The 23,282-nt window shown below is 39.1% G+C and overlaps 1 protein-coding gene across 2 annotated transcripts in view; it reads right to left on the minus strand.

The window, feature by feature from the left end:
- PDE11A (phosphodiesterase 11A) overlaps window positions 1-23,282 on the minus strand; it is a 217,662-nt gene that overhangs the window by 96,872 nt on the left and 97,508 nt on the right. For both annotated transcript variants that reach the window (XM_065561907.1, XM_065561908.1), the window contains exons 4-8: window positions 16,399-16,539; window positions 14,045-14,109; window positions 6,904-7,039; window positions 1,929-2,004; window positions 365-432 (exon numbers count right to left, since the gene is read on the minus strand). In XM_065561907.1, the coding sequence (XP_065417979.1) occupies window positions 365-432; window positions 1,929-2,004; window positions 6,904-7,039; window positions 14,045-14,109; window positions 16,399-16,539 (486 nt within the window). The remainder of the gene's footprint in view (window positions 1-364; window positions 433-1,928; window positions 2,005-6,903; window positions 7,040-14,044; window positions 14,110-16,398; window positions 16,540-23,282) is intronic.

Below are 23,282 nucleotides of genomic sequence, written 5' to 3' on the forward strand. Positions count from 1 at the left end.
AAAGAACAGGAGTACTTGTGGCACCTTAGAGACTAACAAATTTATTAGAGCATAAGCTTTCGTGGACTACAGCCCACTTCTTCGGATGCATACAGAGTGGAATAAATATTGAGGAGATATATATACATACATACAGAGAGCATAAACAGGTGGGAGTTGTCTTACCAATTCTGAGAGACCAATTAAGTAAGAGAAAAAAAGTTTTGAAGTGATAATCAAGATAGCCCAGAAGAATCTGCTGATAAGGAATATAGACAGTGCAAGCCTTTTCCTTGCAAGTTAGGCTTAAACACCCTCAGTATCTAGAAATATAGAATTTATGCTGGCAGAGTACAGAATTGTTGCAAAGTTAAGTACATCTTACCTCAAATAATCGCTGATCAGCATCATCAAAGGGTTTCCCATCAAGCCGGTTCAACACTTGAGCTACCCCTTTAGAAAGTTAAAAGACAAAGCTTTTAATGTATATTCATTCATAATGCAGAAATTCTGTTCATTACTAATTACAATATTTTTCCAACTCTAAAGCAAAACTCCAAATAATTAATTATGAAAAATAGTAATAGCAAATAGCAATGTCTGAAAGTCTCATTGTTTTTGTTTTGATGACATGATTCAGTTTACTACTGTTAGCTGTTTTGTCTGTTGTGCAAGTATAATATTGGCAGTCTACATGGTATTACTCAGTGCTTTGTGTGAGAGATTAAGACCCTGATTCAGCAAGGTACTTAATATTTGACAAACTTTAGGCACATAAGTAGTCCCAAAGACTTCAGGGCACATGCCTATGTAACTTGCTGAATCAGTGCCTTCATTCTTAACTCTTAGCTAATTTACCATGACCCACATATATGAGTCTCTTTCCCCCCAAAACTGGCCCAACCATTTACTGAGTCAATAAATACCCAATTCTATTAAGCAACTTGTAGGGAAAAACTATTAAAAGCTGGTGGCTCTACATGAGTCAATATTAAATTCCTTTGTGAAAGACTCTTCCTTCTATTTACTTATAGCCCTCACAAAATATTGTAAAATGTATCAATGAATTTCTCTTTTGTTTCTTGCTATGCAACAAACATCATGAACCACAGTTTTTAAAAGGCACAATTACTATGTTTGTATTGGTTGCTTAAGTAGACAAAGCCTGGCCCTGTAATGTGATGAGTGCACATCACATCTGCAACGTACTTACCACTCTCAACTCTATTTTATTACCTACCATAACATATGGGGCCATGGGCCAGAGCCTCAGCTGCTGTAAGCGGTCATTGCTGCATTGACTTCAATTGAGCTACGATCATTTATAGCCCCATAATTTTACAGGGCCTCCCATTTTGTGTGGAAAAAATCAGGTAATTATTTGTCTAATCTGTATAGACTCCATGGAGCACCTTTCAGGATCAGACCAACAATTGCCCAAACTGTGCACACAAAAGGAGGCCCTTGAATGATTTCTCAATATGGCAGAGGCGGTGTTAGCCCATTGGGGGCCCTAACAGGAATATTCCCCCCCCCGCCCAACAAATAATAAAACAGCTAACAGGGGGGCCCCTTGAGCTGCTTGTGGCATTAAGCAATTGCTTAGTCTGCTTATGCCTAGCACCAGCCGTTCAATAATGGTTCAAAAGTTTTCATGAAAATTGTTAAAGGAAACGACCAGTTTTCATCTCTTTCACCCGGAAGTTTCAACAAAGGGATTATTATTTCAAGTAATATAACAATGAAGCAATTGGAAAGCTGAAAACCAGTCCATACAGTATCCAAGTCAAAAAATGTTCCTTCTTGGATACTTAGTATGCCTCCTAGGTATCGTAACTGATTAACAATATTCAGCTGGGAAACAGAAGAAAAAGGAACACAATTAAAAAAACAGAAGTAAATTCATATGAGCACAATAATGCTGAACTTAGTTATGTGAAATATCTTACCAATTATTTGGTGGTTGCTATTCCATATAGGAACACAAAGAACAGACCTTATGTGAAAGCCAGAAAACTGGTCAGCCTAGGATGTAAAAAATGAGAACTTTAGCCATCGGTACAGTATTTGGGTAAGCTAATTGTAGTCCTCTGATGTCCCGCTAATAGTAACATCAAGGAGGACTTCAACAAGCTCATAGTTACAAATTAGTTTAATTCCACATGGGTCAAATCCTGCAGGCCTAATTCAATCAAAACGCCTATTGATGCCTAATCTATAGTAGGATTACTTGCATGAGTAAAGCAAGCAGGGCTTTGCCCAAAGTATTGGTTGAATCAGGGCCTGTATTAGAAACTGTCTTAACATATATGAAAACACAGCGCGTGCCTCAGAGAGCCTACAATGTTTGGTTCTTGATTTGAACTAAGGACTAAAAATGATTGGGATAATGCCCTGTCATTTGGATAACAGCTGAATAGAACAGTTTCAAAGAAGGGCTATACCAAGAGGAGATCACTCATGCGTCAAATATATTGGTGGCTTAGGAAAGGGAATATGAATCACCTGCCAAATGGGTTCAGAAGAGAGGTCTGGTGCCCTCCCCGAAGGGTTAATCTGATGTTGGTTTCAAAAACAGCCAATAAGCAAGAGAGGGGACGTATAGTTTAAGATTTGCAGAGGTAAGGCAAGAAGTGAGCTGGGAATTGGGTGGGAGAAGAAGGCAAATTTCAGGAGAAACTGAGGGCTGTGATCAAAAATGAGGAGGTGAGATTTCCTATGTAGATGTCACCTGTAATTCAGAAAAGACCTTTTGCCTCCCCGCTTGTTTTGAGGTAATATACTGTGATATGAAGCTTTGCAATGTACTTTTAATGCCATGGATTCTCCATTTTCTATGCTGTTCTTTGGAGTTAGTGCTGCAAGACGTCCCAAGGGATGCAAGCGATTCTTCAAACTCTGAAGAGAGGTTGAAGGGGGTGAACAGGGTGGGCTGAGACCGGCTGCAGCTATCAGCTAAAGGTAGAGATCAGGAGGTGTTTCTGGTGCTGATGTAAAACCCACAACGGGGGAAATGGTGACAGACTACAAATAAGAGGAGTTTGAGGAGCAAAGGTTACAATTCTGTAAGGAAGCAATGTACTGGGAACAGATGCCTTCTCAGATGCTGCAGTTCCAAAGGCTGCCATGTGAGCAGCTGTATACTGATTCTATAATGACCTCCAACTGAGGACTTGGGGGAACTGCCATCTGGAAGAGTGTGAAGCAATTCAGTTTACTATTAAGAGTCATATCCTCCCATCAATACATATATGGAACGTCTGATTGAAATCAATGGGGAGTCCCACATAAAATCTATGATAGGACATAGCCCTATTAGTCTTATGGCTCTTCTGTGAAGAAATGGGTAATTATATTTAAGCGGAAGGAATATGTGCAACGTACTGAACTCAGATCACCAGCTGCATTTCCAAACCCTCTCAAACAATCAAACATTGATCATAACTAACAACAAACTTCAGTCCCTCATGATTGTCATGTTTTACCAGTTACCTAACCATATTCTTCCATTTACTTCTTGTAAAATACAAAAAATTGGGGAAAAACATTAGGCTAGAAATACCATCAAGATGCAGAAGGCTGTATGTTTGCGTACAAATTTATATAACTGGGCCAGCCTAGCACAATTCAGTTGAACTCAACTGAGATGAACACTTACACCAATGCTGAATTTGGTCCCAATAGCATTTTCTGTTTTTAACTTTTTTTCCTATATTGTTGATATATTATTCTCCAAAATTGTGATATTTTTTTCCTTTCAAAATAGTGGTGGTGCATAGGTGCTGGAACTAGGGGTGCTGGGGTGCTGCCACACCCCTGGCTTGAAGTGGTTTCCATCATATACAGGGTTTACAGTTTGGTTCAATGGCTCTGAGCACCCCCACTATACAAATTTTTCCAGAACCCCTGTGGTGGGGTAATAAAAATTGAAAGTGATCACCTTGTGGACAACTTGTTTAATATTCCCAGGTAGCATGTTATTTTAAAAAATGTAACATAAGTATATGGAATGTAATATATAAAAACGGCCTCCTTTTTGTATTGGTTCATACTAGTATGTGAGTCAATATATAATCTCACATGTGCAAGATCTAAAACATATGCATTTAGATAGAAATCAAATATAAGTTACATATATTCTTTTTGTTCCATGTTGTAAAATTCTATAAGATGGAGCTTCGTAAGGCCCATTTCAATATAATGCAGCTTTTCGGGGGGGGAGGAGGGGAGAACTGCTAGATTTTATTTATTGTCTGAGTTTTTGCAGATCTTGATGTAGATCTTAAAATAAGCTTAATGAAAATACCTCAGTACTAAATGTTCAGTGAAAGTGATTTGACAATGAAGCATCACAATTTCATTTAAAAATTAGTGTGGAGGAAAGAGAATTTTTTTGTAACAGTAGTAGAGACAGAAGAATAGAATATGTGATTACAAATACAAAAGCATGTTTTATTTTAGTAATAAGGAGTGATGGTGTCCTTTTTTTTTAATACACTTGATTGTGTCCAGAAATCATTGTTTAATTCACAATGCCAGTTGTAATAAATTTTTATGACAATACCAACAGAAAATAATTATTGCCCTTTATATTTGGTAATTCGCATAATTCTTCTCCTATATGTTAGTCAGTATCTCTTACTGGCATAGACTTTAAGTAAGTTTGAAACAAATATGAGATGGCTGCATTATTAATCAGAGCATGGCATATTAAAAGTATGATTGCAGACACATCAAGAATATGACGTGTTTTACTTCAGCATATCTCTTTGACAGGAAATATTCCCCAAGCATTAATTGTACTTTCTGAAATTCTGAATAGCATAGTTTCCCATAAACTAGTGTAGTGGGTGCACACTTTAAGTACTTTTCTGTTTTGGCAGATTCTGCTGGTTTGACAGCTCTTCCCTATACACGAAATGGGGAGTACCACTGGAACCAATGGAAACTGTCAAAATGGAAGGTTCTTTGAAAGTGTGCTCATTGTAGTAATAAGAAGAACAGGAGGACTTGTGGCACCTTAGAGACTAACAAATTTTTTGTTAGTCTCTAAGGTGCCACAAGTCCTCCTGTTCTTCTTTTTGCGGATACAGACTAACACGGCTGCTACTCTGAAACCTTTCATTGTAGTAATGTAGTTTAAGAGGCTCATTGGCTAGAATTATGCACTGATTTACGCTAACCATTGCCCATCCCCAAGGCAAATCCACTAAAGTAATGGTGGTGTAAGGGATACAATTCGGGGTGGAATTTGCCTCTCTGTCCATAGCTCACTGTGACCCAGTTGTTTAAATTTCAAGCTGAGACTGGAATGATAACTTGAAATATTCCAAATCTGACATTGTCAGAATCCTACGTGAGTATATAGCAGAAAAGGAGTTTCTATATTGCAACTCAACCAATAACAAGAAAACGCCGAGCCGAAGCATTCCCTACGTGGAGTGAAAACTGAGTTATGATTTGTGAGTTGTGGAAACTGAGGCCTGATTTTCAGAGATGCTAGGCACTTGCAGCTCCAATTGACTTCCATTAGAATTGTGGGTGTTCAGGCATCTCTGAAAAAATTAGGGCCATGGAGTTGATGGCTCATTGTTCCCAAGGGATGGGCAGGGGCTTATCCCTCCCCCAGTACAGATAGGGCTTGGTCCTCAGAAAGAATCTGCACACAGATAATGCCTGCCCATTTCTCTGCCAGTGAAAGCATGCAAAAAGCAGCTAGTCTGAATGGGATAGAGCAGAAGTGGGAAGCACTGACCCTGTTGACCTCTGTGGCTGTTTTGCAGGGACTGGCCTTTGACCAGGCCAGGAGGTAAGCTGCTATTCCCACTACCAGTTCCATGAGGGATCTTAGCATTAATTAATCCCCACCCTGCAGGCATTTATTTATGTCAGTTCCCTCATCCCTGAAGGAGGTTTGAGAGCATTGGAACAGCTCCTGTAGAAACACTGCTTTGCTTAGGAGGCCAATGGGGTTGGGAAGTAGTGCAGAAGCCCAAGAACACTGTTTGGATAGCCCTCATCTCTGTGGGCTCTCAGGAGAGTTTGTGGGCCAACCCCCCATCAATTCCATAGGAGGACAAAACCTCCTGTATGCCCAGAAAGGAGGGTTTGATCATTGTGAAACTCTGTGAGCCAAAACTCCTAGGATTCCCAGTCCAGTAAGCAGGAATAACCCATTCAGGGGACAGTTTGGTTCTTGGGTCCTGTCAAACTTAGGAAAGTAACCCAGTGCTGACAAATTCTGTCAAAAATGGTGTTCGCTGCCTGTTCCCCAACCCCAGCAGGTGAAACTGTGCTCTGGGATATGCACATACAACTCCCATTGGCTTCACTGGAAGTTACATGCAAGTATCTAAGAGGGAAAAAAAATTAGCCCACTGTGTATATTTTATTTGTAAAAACATACTGGAATAACATTGGTTTGCTAAGTAGGACCACAAAACCCATTTGTCTTTTGAGATCATATTACTGCAGCTCCTGTTTACATTCAGTGTATAGCCCCAATATCTCCGATAACTACCAACTATGATTCTGCTAATGGGAAACATAAAGAACTATCAATGGTAGAATTTTCAACAATAATTAGCTTTCATAGATCTCAAAGCACTTTCTAAAGGAAGGCATCATTATCCCCAGTTTACCGATTGGAAAAATGAGGCACAGAAGGTGAAGTAATTGCCTATAAGTATAAGTAGGAACAGTGCTGTATCCCCACATAAAACTGCCTTTGCTATCTTTCTGTCAAGAGTGATTATTGCTTCAAGGCATGCTGCTGCTGAAAGGACAAACAGAGGACATACTGGATAGAAAAAGATAATTCAGAACAAATGTTCTTATGTTTTATATTCATTTGGACTTGTTTGACTTTTATTATTCTGAACTGCAAAAATATGACAGCATATTTAAATTTTTAAGAAATCTTACTTCAGCGTCAAAGCGAGGATCCTGATATGCATCACTGATGTTCACTGGAAGACCCGTGGAAGCTACTAGCTCAGCAATGCTATTATTTATTAGCCAGTCAGAATAAGATGATGATTTCTCCATACTGTCTTTGAAACTATCATAAAGGTACAGCAAGGGAAGAAAAGAATACAATCAATGTTGCTTGAAAGCCCACCATGTATAGTCATTTTAACATCAGAATTATCTATAGCTATAACAGACTGCTAAATGACAGCAGCCACAGAATAATAGGCAACTATCAGAACATCTATCTCAGAAATCTCTGGACTTTTCTAAATTAACACTTTGTTCACACCAAATGGGTTTGAATCTATCACATTAGCTTACCCCGCACTAAGTGATCATGTGCACGCTGCTGCCAAACGCTCAAAGTTCCGTCATGCACCTTGATCTACCCTGCTTTGAATCCCCTCCTGCCGCAAGTTAAGTGTTTGTTTAGACAAGCCCCTAGTCTTGATCATGGTGAAAGAGCAGTTATACCAGGGCCCTCTCCTGTAAGCCCTTTTCTAATTCCAGAAACCATCACTTGCATAAATAGCCTCATTGGGTAAAATCCTTGCCCCACTGACGTTACTGGCAAAACTACCACTGACTTCCACAGAGCCAGGATTTCACCCACTGTCTTCAACAGGATTACTCATGTAAGCCCTGTTCATGTGAGTGAGAGGGTTGCAGGATCGAGTCGCTGGTTATCAGAAATTGTAAATTCATTAAACACTCTGGATGATACTTTAAAAAACAACCAGTTAGTTTAGGTGCATCACTTTTTGTTACCCAACCTGAAAAATCTTAAATAGGTTTAAGGGGTTTTCAGCAAGTGCTGAGCAAAGCACCCTGAAAATCAGGCCCCTTCAAGCCACCCAAAAATCACTAGTCACCCTTGAAAATCTTGGTCTTTGTATTTCTTAGGTACTGGGTCCCTTTACTCCATGAAGAGAACTATTAATGTGATTCCAAATATAAATAGAAATCTGGATCAACTACAAAATTACAAATAAAGCAATATATAGCTAAGAATGTGAATGTCAGTTTTTTCAATAAATTATTCAACTATTTTCCCCCATCAAGAGAAATACTGCAAGCTAATATAGTAACAAGAAATCTATCACTGAAGATTTTTTTTAATTATTAGGACATTGACTTAATTTCACTTCAGCTAGTATTGTAAAATATGTGTCAAAGCTCAGAGAAAGGAGAAATTTGCACAGCCTCAGTCCCAGGAAATTACTAAAGGCTCAATCCTGGGAAGTGTCAAGTGTATATCTTTTCTCCTTCAAATGAATATTTTCCCAGAAAGGAAGTGTTATTTTATAATGTTATGGAACATGTCATACATATTCTATTATTTAAAAGAATAAATAAATTGTTTAAAGAATACATTGTTTAAGAATCAGGTCTCTACAAAATTAAGAAAAATGGTACAATTTGTCCATACAGCAAAATGTCTATCAGAGACTTAATGGAATTCTACTTACGTTCCCAGATAAAAACTACTATATGATGAAGTTATTTTTGAGAGAACCTATCAATGATTTGGATAAAAAACACAGGGATGCTGTAATTATTCTCAAAACAAGCTTTCTAAAACAATTAAATTTGGAGTTAAGGTTAAACTTAAAAGAAATTCAGACATGTTAAGATCTGGAAATACATAGGTGGATGCCCTTAACTCTGCCCAGTACTGATGCCGTGCAATAATACAATTATAGTTGATGAATATTGTTGCTTGTGGTCTCAGATTAGATTAACCAGATTTTGAAAGATACAATAGATGATTTTTCACATTTTTTTAATTACATCAGAATTAAGACTGTTTGGTGCTTTAGCTGTGCATTTCCATACTTTAATATGCTTGTATTTCTTTTAAGTTTAGCCTTTATGAAAATTCAACAGTTTCCCAACCCTTCCTTTCACTGTTTTTTTTTTTTCCAGGCAGAGGAGGTGATTGACCCACTGTGATTAATTATATATGATGCTCAGTAAAGAGTTCCAATTGTATACAGATCAGGGAGTAGAATTATTTCAAGGCTCCTTTTTGTGCAGAAATCTGCTTAAGAAAAGAGCAACTTGTAAATGATCACTTTTAGTGAGGTAACTAAAAATGTATTATCTGTAGGTTGTTGTTTTTTTTTCAATTAGTCTAATAAATAAAAGGAATCAATTAAATATTTTTTTGTATTTTTTATTATTTTCTGTGTTGACATCATTATTTCTTGCACTCAGCAGTGGCAGAAATGGTGAAAATATTATATTGTGGAGTGTCACATTTTTGTAATTTTGATATGCAGTTGTGAACTCAGTTGTGTGGGGCACATGGATAAGGAATCATGAATAGATAACGTGAGTGTTGAAGCAATGAGAATCTACGGACATATAATAGGAAAATGCTATTCCTTTTCAAGGTTGACTCTCTGCCACAGATAGCCTAAAGGCTGCAAAACTGGCAGCAAAACTAGCACAGGATATCAGAATCATGGGCCTGATTCACCACCCTTTTACACCCACTCTGCAGAAGTCTAAAACGATCTGATCCTATTCCTCATCTAGTAAATAGCAAAATTCACTCTGACTCATTGGGAGCAGGATCATGACCTAGGTAATGGGCAGCTATTTATAAGTGCCAAAATAAATGCAAGTCATCTCAGATTTGAAGTGATAACTGTCTAATTTTCAACAGTTAAAAAGCATTTTTAAAGAACAAAGGTACTCGAGTTCCCTTGAGAAATAACTAGCAATTTTGGGGCAATACAGTATCAAAACAGCTGGATGTCTCAGTCAATGACAGAGGATTGATTTAGTTGGCTATGCTAATTTTCTGCAGAGAAATTCATAGAAGTTGCCTCTTTCAAAGGAATGTTAAAAATGTTCAGCAAAGTTATAAATAAAGATGCTTTGAAAAAAGGAGAAGATTAACAATTTTCATTTGGGACAAGAATTTTGAGTGAATCAAATAAATTATATAGTAAATATTTTGACAGCAATCTAAACTGATACTTTAATATTTCAAAGATAAGTACAAAATTGAGTTAAATAATTTAAGATTTATTCCAAGGGCATCACAGACCTGAGAGGAAAAGAACCTTTAAGGGTAAAATTCTAATTACAGATGCAGAGCACTTGGTGTGTATCTTTAAAAAAAAAAAAAAAACATAAAATTGGTAGAATTGTAAGACTTACAGCAAAAATAATCTTGACATTATTATTATATGTGAGGCTGATTAAATCCATACTGGATTATGGGTGTCAAGCATTTGAAGCAGCATACAATTTCAAGTTAAAGAAACTAGACATAATTCAGGGTGAAGTTTTAAAAGCATGTTGTCTACGTCACCAGCAAATGTTTTACGGATACTCTATGGAGAAAGCGACTGAGATTTTAGGAGGAAGAATCTCAATATTTATTTCTGGTGTAAATTTAAATCAAGAGGCTCAACCCTCGGACTCAACAGCACAAGCAAATGGGAAGTTGCCCTAAATGGGCAGCCAAGGATCCCCCGACAGGGAAATTCTTGAGTAAGGCAGGGTTGGCTTAGGAAACTCTATGCCACCCACTCCTCACTTTCTCCACATAGGAGGAGGGAGTACCAGGGACAGGACTGAGTGCACAAAACTGCTATGAGAGTGTGGGATTGTATGGGATTATCACAGCCCCCGTAACTTTAAGCAGCCCTTTGGCTGCTCTAAATTATGCCACAAGCCATTTCAGATCCTTGGATAGGAGGAGTAAAAAGATGTCTTAAAGCCACCTTCCCTGCATCTCATCTTCATTAAGCCTAAACTTAGCACAGATGAGCATTGAGCCTTCAGGACTTTTAAAAAGGTGTTAGTAATGTGAATAAAAGAAAATTTGATACTTTTTAAAAGGGGGAGGGAAATTAGAAACATTTAGCAAAACTTGCACTTTAAGAATGAAATGACTGTTAGAAATGAGAGTGTGAATATATCATTGTGATTATTCATAAATAGAAACCAACAATGTAGTATGTGAGAAACTGACAAATCAAACAGGTGATGAACACAAAGAAAACATGGTCTCCAAGGCTATTTCTTTGCAAATAACTGCAGAGAAAAAAAGATATGAAGCAAGGAAAATATTTACTGATAATCAGGGTTGTTTCACCATGGCAATATTTAGGGAAGTAACAGTTGACAAAGGTAAAAAAGTCCATTTCTTCTAACAATAAAAAAGGAAATGTATTAGAATTTGGAAAGCTATATTATCCCTGGAGCCACCCTGCTTCACTGTAGAGTTTCTGCCTAGTACTTTCCCTACTCCACAGTCTGCATGGCTCCCTGCTACAGTTTCAGATAATGATACATATCTTCACTAAAGTCACAATGAACCACCTGATTTTGCAGTTTTCATTCAGGCATAACGCCCAGTGATTCTAAATCAGTAGGAGTTTTCCTGAATAAGAACTGCAGAATCTAGACTGAAAAGGGCAAATGTCATTGGAAATAATGTTCAAATGTCAAGGGCTTTGGGCATTGTTTTGTATCCCCAATAACCTTTATTTCCCTATTGAAATGCAACTAATTTGTGTGTGTATGCTAGGATTACAGTGCAGATCTAAATGTGGCACGCTAACTGCCAGTCTAGAACTGACCTTTGCAAACCCAGCCTGGCTCTCCACGCAGAATAAAGATTAAAGTAATGACATTTTTTATACTAGAGATACAGGGCTTGCTAATCTGAGCTACATGGGCATACACAACTACAGGTCTGTCGCATCTTACGCGCATTTAACATGCGCGATTTCAACTTTACGCAGTCAGCAAAAACAAAAAACAAAAAAGAGAAAAACAACAATTTTAATACTATACCTGTAGTGCGGGCGATTTCGCCCGCCATTGAACTCAATGGGATTTTGGCTATACGTGGTTTTCGCTTTACACGCTAACCGCGGAACGGAACCCCCGCGTAAGATGAGACAGACCTGTATATATGTTGAAAAAACTGATACCATGCATGCATGTGCTCATTCACATAGCTTAGATTAAAATGAAGTTACTCTTGACTCAATCATATATAAGCAACAGCATCAGAAAATGTGTCAATATATTCTATAGCAACTTCTGAAATTTTATATCAAAAGTTTGAAGTAAGAATCTCTGCTACCCTATATGTACTGGCACAGACACACAACGAATTATGGACCCAATCCTACAATCCAGCACAGCGCCTACAAAGCGTGCATCTAGGGCGAACTCTACTGTGGCTTCCTCTAAATCCCACCCTGAATGGGATGTCCCAGAGTGTGAAGGGGAGTGCAGTGCAAGATAAAACAGCCAAGAATTGAGGTGAGAACCCAAAGGAGACTGGCCTGCTCACTACCCCATCTTCAGTTCCTTTGCAAAACTGGAACCCCATGGGACATGAGACTGCTTGCCACAGAGCTGGAACTCCTTCCCTCTATGGCACAGGCTCCTCTTCACACACAAATGTGGAAGGGACTGAATGACTTGTCTAAGCCAAAACATAAATCTGAGGCACAATGAGTAATAGAATCCTTTGTCCTGAGTCCTGGTCCCATGCTTTAACACAGACACCCTTCCTCCCCATTAACTGTTTTAGGAAAGAGCCATTGCTATTCTAAGGCTCCTGATCAAAAGAAATAATTTATAATTCTCCCATGAACTAGCGAGTCAACTGTTCATACACCGAGCATTCTCATTCTTATTGCTCATTTTCCTTTTACTCCTTGCTTCCTCTATCCCATCCCTCTCTGATGGTGGATAGGGCACAGATGGGAGTTAGGAGACCTGGATGGATTCCATTCCTGCCTCTGCATCTGACTTCATGTGGCCTTGCCCAAGGCCACATGAACCCTTCTGATCCTCAGGTTCCCCATCCATAAAATGAGGATGATATAATGCTACCCATCTTTTGTAAAGCACTTTGAGATCTATGGATAAAATGTTTTTCATAAAGTACTAAGCACTATCATTATAATTATCTAATCTATAATGCTTCTAATCAATGTGGTAGCTATGAGTGGGATCTCTCCTAACAGTTTTGGAAGTGAAGTAGTACAGCATTAAGAACTGTGAATTTTAGTTTAGTGTATTCTTAAAAGGGCAGTGTCAAAGCTGGTAGGGCATAAAATTAGATTTAGCAACTTTGTATTGTTTTGAGTGCATGTATACAAACCATATCTCTACTTGCCTGCCAAATTATTGTAAGCAGGATAGAAACTGAGGGTTTTTGGTAGCATTCATATTATATTCCTAATATAAATTTCAAAATCTGTACAAACTGCTTTCAATGGAATTTTTGGGATAAGATTCAGTTTTAGGACTCAACCTTAATCTTTCAATGATACCTCTGAATTCCCATTCAATCAGTTGGTTTCTTGGGGCCTTTAGAGGATCAATGAACACTCACAAGGAACACTCAGTACTTTGCAGGGCTGGGCGCTTGGAAAGTAGCCTCAGTTATGCAAAAAACATCTGTTTGCACTACTGTTTCCAATCTATTAATTATTTTTTATCAAGATTAGGTTTACAGATAAATTTAGAAAGTAAGGCTGGATTCTGGTATACATTTAGATGGGTTCCCAGCTGGCATTCAGCCACACATATTTACCATCTCACTATCATGCATTTCAAGAGGTTTGTATGTTTTTCCTTTTCAGCGGGGGTCAGAAATAAAAACAGTCTGATGGCCAACCCTTTGACACTACTGCAGTAAAACATTTTACATTCAATCAATGCAGCACAAATCTGAAATCATTCCATAAATAAAATACAACTGTATTAAATTATTTTTACTTTGATACTCACCAAGCAAAGCAAAATCTCTGTCACAATAAATTGGGTAGTGTTCTTCATGAACAATAAAGGGACATCAGATCTTCCCTGGCTCATCAGCAGTGCACAATGACACAAAGGCAATATGTAGATGTGGAGCCTTATTCAAGCAATACTCCCTTGGAAATAAATGGGAGTTTTGCCTGGGTAAAAAGTGCAGGATCAGGCTGATTTTAATCAAATCAGTCCAGTGTTTCATAAGAAAATATACTAAGGTTTAATAGAGTAAACATCTGTAAATAACTATGACATAAGCATCAATCCATTACCATAGAAGATGAGTTCTAACCTGTTCTCAGCATCAGCACTGCATTTTGGAGACAGCAACTCAAAGGATTTTGTAAACTTCACCACCTGTCATATTAAAAAAAATCATTCTATCTGAACTTGGGATTTTTCATGAAAAATTACATACGTAGTCAGCAGCAATGTAATGTTTTATATATTAATTATATTTTTAGCCAGGGATCTTAGACTGAATGTTCAATCGCACATTCCTCAGGTGGACTATTCATGTTCAAAATTTACACTGCAATACAGAACATTAGCAAACTATAAAGATACTCAATTGATTTTTTCATACTCTTTCCCAAAATAGTATTTTTCCTAAAATGTTTTGCTACAGAATAGAGAGAGACTCCCAATGACTTCAAAGGACCAGCTCTTCATTCTATCACAGCCCATAACTGAAGCAGCTAAATAATCTGAAAAACAACCAAAAATAATCAGAGGAGAAACACATCAGTTGACCAGATTAACTCCAACTGAACTTCCTCTAATATATGTAATGTGGCCAGATAGTGTCAACAACTTTTAAGTATAACTTCCCATTTAAATCAATTGGTTAATTTCAGTGGGGAGTTGTTCTTAACAGCTGATGGCATGTTATGACCTATAGAGAATATTTCTGGCTTTAAACAGCTGGCACCAGGTGCCTCAATGACTTATATTTCCTCCAGTATATTGGAGTTATGATTCACAGACCTTGCAGAGACGCCCAATTATCAGACTTACAAAGAACCAGCATACATCCTTAAAGAAATGTTCAGTAGTCTGCAAGTGTCAGTGTTGCAGAGATTCTGTAAAGGCACAGGCTGAAATGGTGCATGAAATCAAATTCTTGATAAGAACTTTTATATTGTTAACCTCATGGTCTTTAACATAACTTTAGAGTAGAATCATTATTCCTTTGATAAGTGGACAGAATATTCCCCATTGCACCATCTTTTCTTGATATATGAACTTCAGATAAACATGGCTTTTTTATAAGTAATACCCACATTGTATTACCATGGGCTGTTCCAAGCTACAATTAATGCCATCTCCAGTGACACAAATTTGAATGTTTGCCAGGAGTTTATCTGCAGCTCACATCCCTGAAAGAACACGATGGAATGTATCCCATCCAACAGGCTATTTTCCAAAATCACAGTAATAACAATAATAATTAATAATACATTTACATATGGGCTCAGAAAGAAACATTTATCTTTAACTCTTACCCCACTTACAATTCCAGAAACTGCCAGTCAAATGAAATGTTTACAGAATGTAGGGGCCAGTCCTGATGCCTCCTCTGTGGCTATGGAAGTCCCCAGATTCAACAGATCCAGTGCTGTTCCACTGGATGTGTGTGCAAAGAGGACACAGCCTAGCTCCACTGTCCCTCTCCCACTTTTCTACACAGAGGAAAATGTGGATGGGACAAAAGAGAACAGGAGAGAATGGAGATGGAGCACCCCCAGACAGGAGGGACGCAATAGAGGTGTAGAATGCTGTAGCCTCAGGGCAACAGCAACATGATTATGTGATTAAATGTTCACACACACATGCACCCCTCCCCACCAAAAAAGTATTTTTACATGAAACCAAAATGTTGTCTATTTGAACAGAAAATACTTAAGGATTCAGGGAAATATTTGTGAATTTACATTTGAACAAAAATAAAAGATGAAAAACTACAAAAATAGTTACAAAGGCATTTAGTGACTATTTGCTGAAATGCATGCAGAATGAACTAGGTTCTAAAAGATGCACATTAAATAATTGGTTTATGGTTCTCTGGAACTGGTTCTGTATATTAAGGCTGCTTTCAAGCACCACCAATTCAGTAAGATATTTTCAAAAATGACAATTTTAGCAGTGAGTTTCAGGAAGATGATACAACAAAGACAGATTTTTTCCTTAGAGCAATTGCATTGTGGAGAAAAAGAAAACAGAAGACAAATGCTTTTAATCCATCTTAATTGTTTTTATAGCCACACCAGAATAGCAGTTTGCTTCTCAGTTAAATGCTGCTACCATCACGCAGGGACCGGGGGTCTCAAAAAAAACCCCAAACAAACAAAAACAAACAGGCAATTATAACTGGATCACTCCTCTTGAAGTCAATTCCGTAAAGAACTTGGCATGACTACAGGAAATATATTTAGGTGAGCAAAAGGGACTATAAACAGATGGTGTGGTTTTGCCTTGATAAAAATAAATATGAAGTCTATATAACTTAAAATAAGAACTATATTGAAAAACATTCACTGTGCAATACGGTACTTACATTTTATATGTAAAAGCCTCATCATAATAAAAACAGACATTATACCACTCATGTATTAGACCTTCTCTAAAATTTGAAGGACCACTTACTGGTGATTCAATGTCTTCCAGGAGTAACACTGAGCATCGTTCACACTTCAACAGAGTCTGGGCTCGATGCATGATTTTCTTAACAATTTTCTCTAAGTCTGTCTGTTCCTCAAAGAGGTCATTAACTACCTCCAGCAAAGCCTGCATAAGAGGACAGGAAATTATTACTTTGGTTGTAGAAACAACAATTAAATGATTTATTTGTACAGGTGTGCACTCTTCGGGTCTGATTCTGATCTCATTACATTGATGAAAATCTAGAGTAACTCCCCTGATGTCTTCATTCAAGCAAAATTCTTACTGATTTTAGTGACAACTGAATCCGTGAGAGTTCTTCTTGAGAAAAGAGTAAGAACTGAATAATGATGTCTCAGTTTGGCCCTACACAGGGCACAATCCAACTCTACTGCAGTCCATGGGGTTTTTTCCATTCACTTCAATGGATTTTGGATTAGATACAAGAAGAGAGAGTTTAAAAGTTTCGTAGGAGTATTTAGCTACTAAGGTTAATATGCTTCATGATGGGATGGAAAACTCTGTCTTTTCATAACACGTCCGCATGTGCTGACCTATGGTTGGGTGGCCAAGATTTGTTTTAGAATATTATGATGATACCTGTAATAATCCTGCTTTATTCATTTATTTTAAAAAGTTCATTGCAATTTCAAACACAAGACATGAGACCTGGCTAGAGAGACAAGACGTAAATATTTTTACATTAGATAGTCATGCTGATCCTGATTTTAAAATCAACTTTCATAAACCTTTACAAATAAGAATGAACCCATTTTCTCAATTAAAAATAGACATAAGATCTAATGAAAAGGTACCAGACATGCAAAAACATTCCACATGAACATTTTCCACTGAAGACAGGGAGGTGTCTGCAAACTGGGAAAAAACATTGGACCAGATCCTCAACTGGTACAGGTAGGCATAGCTCCCTTGAAGTGGCTGTGTGCTGATTTACACTAGCTGGAGATTTAGCCCCTTATATTTGCATTCTTTTTCTTCATTATGATGTGCAAAGGAGATCTGAAATGTGTTTTGTTTTGTGTTTGCTAGTTTTTTCTAGAAATATCAGGAATATCCAGTCTTGCCTTCCCTGTTTTTGCGGGAGGCACTAGAGGACTGCAGCAGCAACTTTCTCAGCCCTCATTTGAAGGGACAAGAATGTTAAATCTTTCACAAAGGGGCAGATTCTGATCGCACTTAGGGTGGTCTACACACAGCTTGAGCTCTGATTTCACTATATCAGTTTAGAAACTAATTTAGTGAAATCAGTGTAACTCCCTTAATTGGGCAATTATTTCATATTTGTATTCCTGTAACAATTTTGCTTAAATCAGTTCTTTACCAATTTAAGGTAAATTAAAATAGGACACTCTTAATCTGAAATAAGAGTCTCCATATTTTAGTGCACCATTCTGCACTTGCTCAGCCTGTAGTTGAACAGCTCCTGACTCCTGTCCAGGCTGCCTGTGTATGGCTTCATGAGCCATGGCATTAAGGGGTAGGCTGGGTCCCCAAGGATAACTATAGGCATTTCAACATCCCCAACGGTTATTTTCTGGTCCGGGAAGTAAGTCCCTTGCTGCAGCCGTTTAAACAGAGTAGTGCATAGGCCTGCACTAGTTTCGCTAAATCAATTTTAAAGCTATTTAGTCGAATTGGTGCTCAAATTGTGTGTAGACAAGATCTTATTAGCATCTTACGCTATAGGTATGTCTATACTGCAATGAAAAACCCGCAGCTGGCCCATGCCAGCCAACTTGGTCTCACAGGGCTTGGGACCCATTTGTAAAACAGAAAATATAGATATATATTTTTAATTTACAAAAGCTGTCAGGCCTTTCTCATACTACATGAGACAGGGGGAAAAAGGCACAAACACAATAGTTCTTTCCTTCACAGGCAACATTTACTACTTAACTTATATCTGCACCTTAAGAGTAAATCTGATAGATAAAAGCCCAAATTTAAATTTACAGCTTAACCATGAGTTGAAAATATTTTTAAATGTAGTTTCCTTTTCTATTTTAAATATAATGGGCCAAATTATTTTTAGTATAAATCAGTCAGGGATGTTGGAACAATTTTTATAGTGGGGGTGCTGAGACCCACTGAACCAAACGTCTGACGAAGTGGGTATTCACCCACGAAAGCTTATGCTCCAATACGTCTGTTAGTCTATAAGGTGCCACAGGACTCTTTGTCGCTTTGAACCAAACGGTAAACCCTATATATAATGGAAACCACTTCAAGCCAAGAGGTGCAGCAGCACCCCCAGAACTCCTAGTTCCAGCACCTATGAATAAACTGAAGTCGCTGAAGTTATACTAGAGATGAATTTGGACCATTATTTTGTATCACTGCATACAGCACTTGCATTAAAGTGTCTCCATATCACTAAATATATAAAAGAAAATTAGTAGTCTGAGCCCTGTTAATAAGAAAACTAGGTCCAAATGGGGAAAATCTTGATTTACATAGATTACAATCTAAATCATACAAGCTTTTCTATGTTGGCTTATTCAGGGTTTGCTGTATTGCCAAATCAAATTAAGGTCTATATTTACAAGACAATTTAATTACTTCAGTTTAATTGAATCCCATCTAAAAAAATAATAAAACAATTCAAACTGACAACCAGGATGATATCAAAATGAGCTTGCTTGAATGTCCATGTACATTTTGTCAAGCAACTTCCACAAAACTTTTCTTCAGATAATACATACAGCCACCACTGGGATGACAGGCCCCAAATTTCAGCCAATTTAAAATGTATATAATAAGGAATGCCTCCAGGAAAGTAAACTAGGCACGAAAACATAATCTACCAATAAACTTTAAAATAATAACTCATGTGTGACAGTGTACCCCATAAGGCTTTATGGGGAGGGGGTGCTTATAAATGTATGTATGACATAACTGGAATATGTTTTGTGCTGCCTGTGCCATGTAACATATCTCCGTAAAGGTTATGGTCTACTATATCTATTCATCCTATTTGTACATATATATCATTTTCTACTCAAGGTTAAGAATATGGGCTGTATGTTGGCTTGGTTTCTAAGTAAGCTCTGTGAGGCATTTGGTCAGCTTCTTTAGGAAGGAATTCGCCAGGTTAAGTACCTGATCAGGAAACACTTGGGGAACAATGCATCTTGGAATGCTCCAATCCACATGAGAAGTCTTCCTGGAGACATGCAAGATACCATGTGGACAATGGCTTCAGCCTGTAAAGACTGAGTCATGCAGGGACATGTGACTTGCCCAGGTGACCCCAGAACTCCATCTTGGAGCTGGACTTTGCATAGGAGGGAGGAGGGGGGGTCTCCACCCACAAGAGAGAGTCTATTTAAACCCGTGGGAGACCCCTCCATTTGGTCTTCAGCTGGCTAAAGAAGGAGGCTCTCCACCCCCACCAGGATACTTGAAGGAGACTGAAACAAAGGACAGTAACTACAGGGGGTGTGAGTGATTGCTGGACCCAGGCTAAAAGGAGATTAGCCTGTAAAAGGGAGTGCTCTGGAACTGGTGAGGAAATTATCTGTATTTAGTTTGATTAGGCATAGATTTGCGCATTTTATTTTATTTTGCTTGGTGACTTACTTTGTTCTGTCTGTTACTACTTTGAACCACTTAAATCCTACTGTCTTTATTTAATAAAATCACTTTTTATTTAGTAATTTACTCAGAGTATGTATTAATACCTGGGGGAGCAAACAACTGTGCATATCTCTCTATCAGTGTTATAGAGGGCGAACAATTTATGAGTTTGCCCTGCATAAGCTTTATGCATAAGCTTTATGCAGGGTAAAACGGATTTATTTGGGTTTAGACCCCATTGGGAGTTGAACATCTGAGTGCTAAAGACAAGCACACTTCTGTAAGCTGGTTTCAGGTAAACCTGCAGCTTTGGGACAAGTGATTCAGACCCTGTATCTGTGTTAGAGCCAGACAGGAGTGGCTGGCTCAGCAAGACAGGGTGCTGAAGTCCTGAGCTGGCAGGGAAAACAGAAGCAGGGGTAGTCTTTGCACATTGGGTGGCAGCTCACAGGGGGGTTTCTGTGATCCAACCCGTCACATCATGAATGTGTAAAATAGCAACTGTACAAACCACCATTCCATTGTTCTGTGCTCTTCCTGCGACTCTAGAGTGTCACTGAACGCAGGTCACTATGGAGCTGCCAAATGGCAATGGATTTTGTTAATACTTACTTGAGGTTGAAATAGTGATCAAGAAAGGGAAGGATCTGTCTCTCCAGCACAATTCCCTAAGCTGCTCAATCCCCAGAAATTGCCATATTTTAATGAAGAGTGAGTGTGAAGCATTTAGGGGAGGGAAGGAGGTATTCAAGAGCCATGAAAAATCACCGTAATATTTTCCTGTTTAAAACTACCCATCTGGCTAAGGAGATTAAAATGAGGCTTCCTCCAGAGTCCTTTAAGGGTTTCCCTTCAGAGTGATCTGATTATTTCAAATGTTTTATTTTATTTGTTTACTTTTTTGTGCCACAACTTCATCAGAAATGTCAGCATGCATCTATAAAAGGAAAACTTCACCACCAGTGTTTAGTCTCAAGAGAAAATAAGGTTTATATGACAGAGGATTTGGCTTCCATCAGCTCAGGTCTCAAAATTAAAGACTAGATTTTTTACCAATAATAAAGTACCACAGAGCAAAATACAGCTCTTGGCAATTCCTCCTCAATCTCTCCTACGTAGGTTTAGATAACATTAAAGAATTAATTGCAAATAGCTAAATCCCTGAGCAGCTTCAGTCACCATATTGTTAAAAAAACTGCCACAAAAATGTCTCCTTCTCCTGCTCTCTCCCAAAACTGCTCTGGTCCATACTCAGATCTGTATAGGGGTAAAGACCTCATGACCTACAACCTAGAGCTTTAAGCTATTGGAAAGGGGAGACTCCTAGCTTCCCAATGGGACATAAAGCAAAGGTGTCTGGTCCTGTTCAATACCAAGATACTTATGATTACATTATTATATATACAAAAGCTAAGGATATGTCTACACTACGGAATTAATCCGAATTTATATAATTCGAATTTTGGAAACAGATTGTATAAAGTCGAATGTATGCGGCACACTAAGCACATTAATTCGGCGGTGTGTGTCCATGTACCGGGGCTAGCGTCGATTTCCGGAGCGTTGCACTGTGGGTAGCTATCCCATAGCTATCCCATAGTTCCCGCAGTCTCCTCCGCCCATTGGAATTCTTGGTTGAGATCCTAATGCCTGATGGGGCCAAAAACATTGTCGCAGGTGGTTCTGGGTACATCCTCCCCTCTCTCCAGGGAAGCAATGGCAGACAACCATTTCGCGCCTTTTTCCTGGGTGAACAGTGCAGACACCATACCACGGCAAGCATGGAGCCTGTTCAGCTCAAGACAGCAGTCATGAACATTGTAAACACCTCGTGCGTTATCGTGCAGTTTATGCTGAACCAGAACCTGCAAAACCAGGCGGCGAGGAGTAGGCTATGGCAGCGCGGCGGCGAGAGTGATGAGGACATGGACATGGAATTCTATCAAACCGCGGGCCCCAGTGCTTTGGAGATCATGCTGTTAATGGGACAGGTTATAGCCGTGGAATGCCGATTCTGGGCCCGGGAAACAAGCACAGACTGGTGGGACCGCATAGTGTTGCAGGTGTGGGACGATTCCCAGTGGCTGCGAAACTTTTGCATGTGTAAGGGCACTTTCATGGAACTTTGTGACTTGCTTTCCCCTGCCCTGAAGCACCAGAATACCAAGATGAGAGCAGCCCTCACAGTTGAGAAGCGAGTGGCGATAGCCCTATGGAAGCTTGCAACGCCAGACAGCTACCGGTCAGTCGGGAATCAATTTGGAGTGGGCAAATCTACTGTGGGGGCTGCTGTGATGCAAGTAGCCAAAGCCATCACTGAGCGGCTGCTACAAAAGGTAGTGACTCTGGGAAATGGGCAGGTCATAGTGGATGGCTTTGCTGCAATGGGATTCCCTAACTGTGGTGGGGCGATAGATGGAACCCATATCCCTATCTTGGCACCGGAGCACCAGGGTACCCAGTACATAAACCGCAAGGGGTACTTTTCAATGGTGCTGCAAGCACTTGTGGATCACAAGGGATGTTTCACCAACATCAACGTGGGCTGGCCAGTAAGGGTTCATGACGCTCGCGTCTTCAGGAACACTACTCTGTTTAAATGGCTGCAGCAAGGGACTTACTTCCCGGACCAGAAAATAACCGTTGGGGATGTTGAAATGCCTATAGTTATCCTTGGGGACCCAGCCTACCCCTTAATGCCATGGCTCATGAAGCTATACACAGGCAGCCTGGACAGGAGTCAGGAGCTGTTCAACTACAGGCTGAGCAAGTGCAGAATGGTGGTAGAATGTGCATTTGGCCGTTTAAAAGGTCGCTGGCGATCGTTATTGACTCGCTCAGACCTCAGCCAAACCAATATCCCCATTGTTATTGCTGCTTGCTGTGTGCTCCACAATCTCTGTGAGAGTACGGGGGAGACCTTTATGGCGGGGTGGGAGGCTGAGACAAATCGCCTGACTGCTGATTATGTGCAGCCAGACACCAGGGTGATTAGAAGATCACACCAGGAAGCGCTGCGCATCAGAGAAGCTTTGAAAACCAGTTTCATGACTGGCCAGGCTACAGTGTGAAAGTTCTGTTTGTTGAAAACACGCCCCCCTTGATTGACTCATTCCCTGTAAGCAAACCACCCTCCCCCCTTAAATCACAGCTTGCTTTTAAAGGAAATAAAGTCACTATTGTTTAAAAATCATGTATTCTTTATTCATTGATTATAAACATAGGGAGAGAACCGACAAGGTAACCCGGGTGAGGTTTGGGAGGAGGATAGG

This window comes from Chrysemys picta, chromosome 11 (assembly GCF_011386835.1).
Source record: "Chrysemys picta bellii isolate R12L10 chromosome 11, ASM1138683v2, whole genome shotgun sequence".
Lineage (NCBI taxonomy): Eukaryota > Metazoa > Chordata > Testudines > Emydidae > Chrysemys > Chrysemys picta.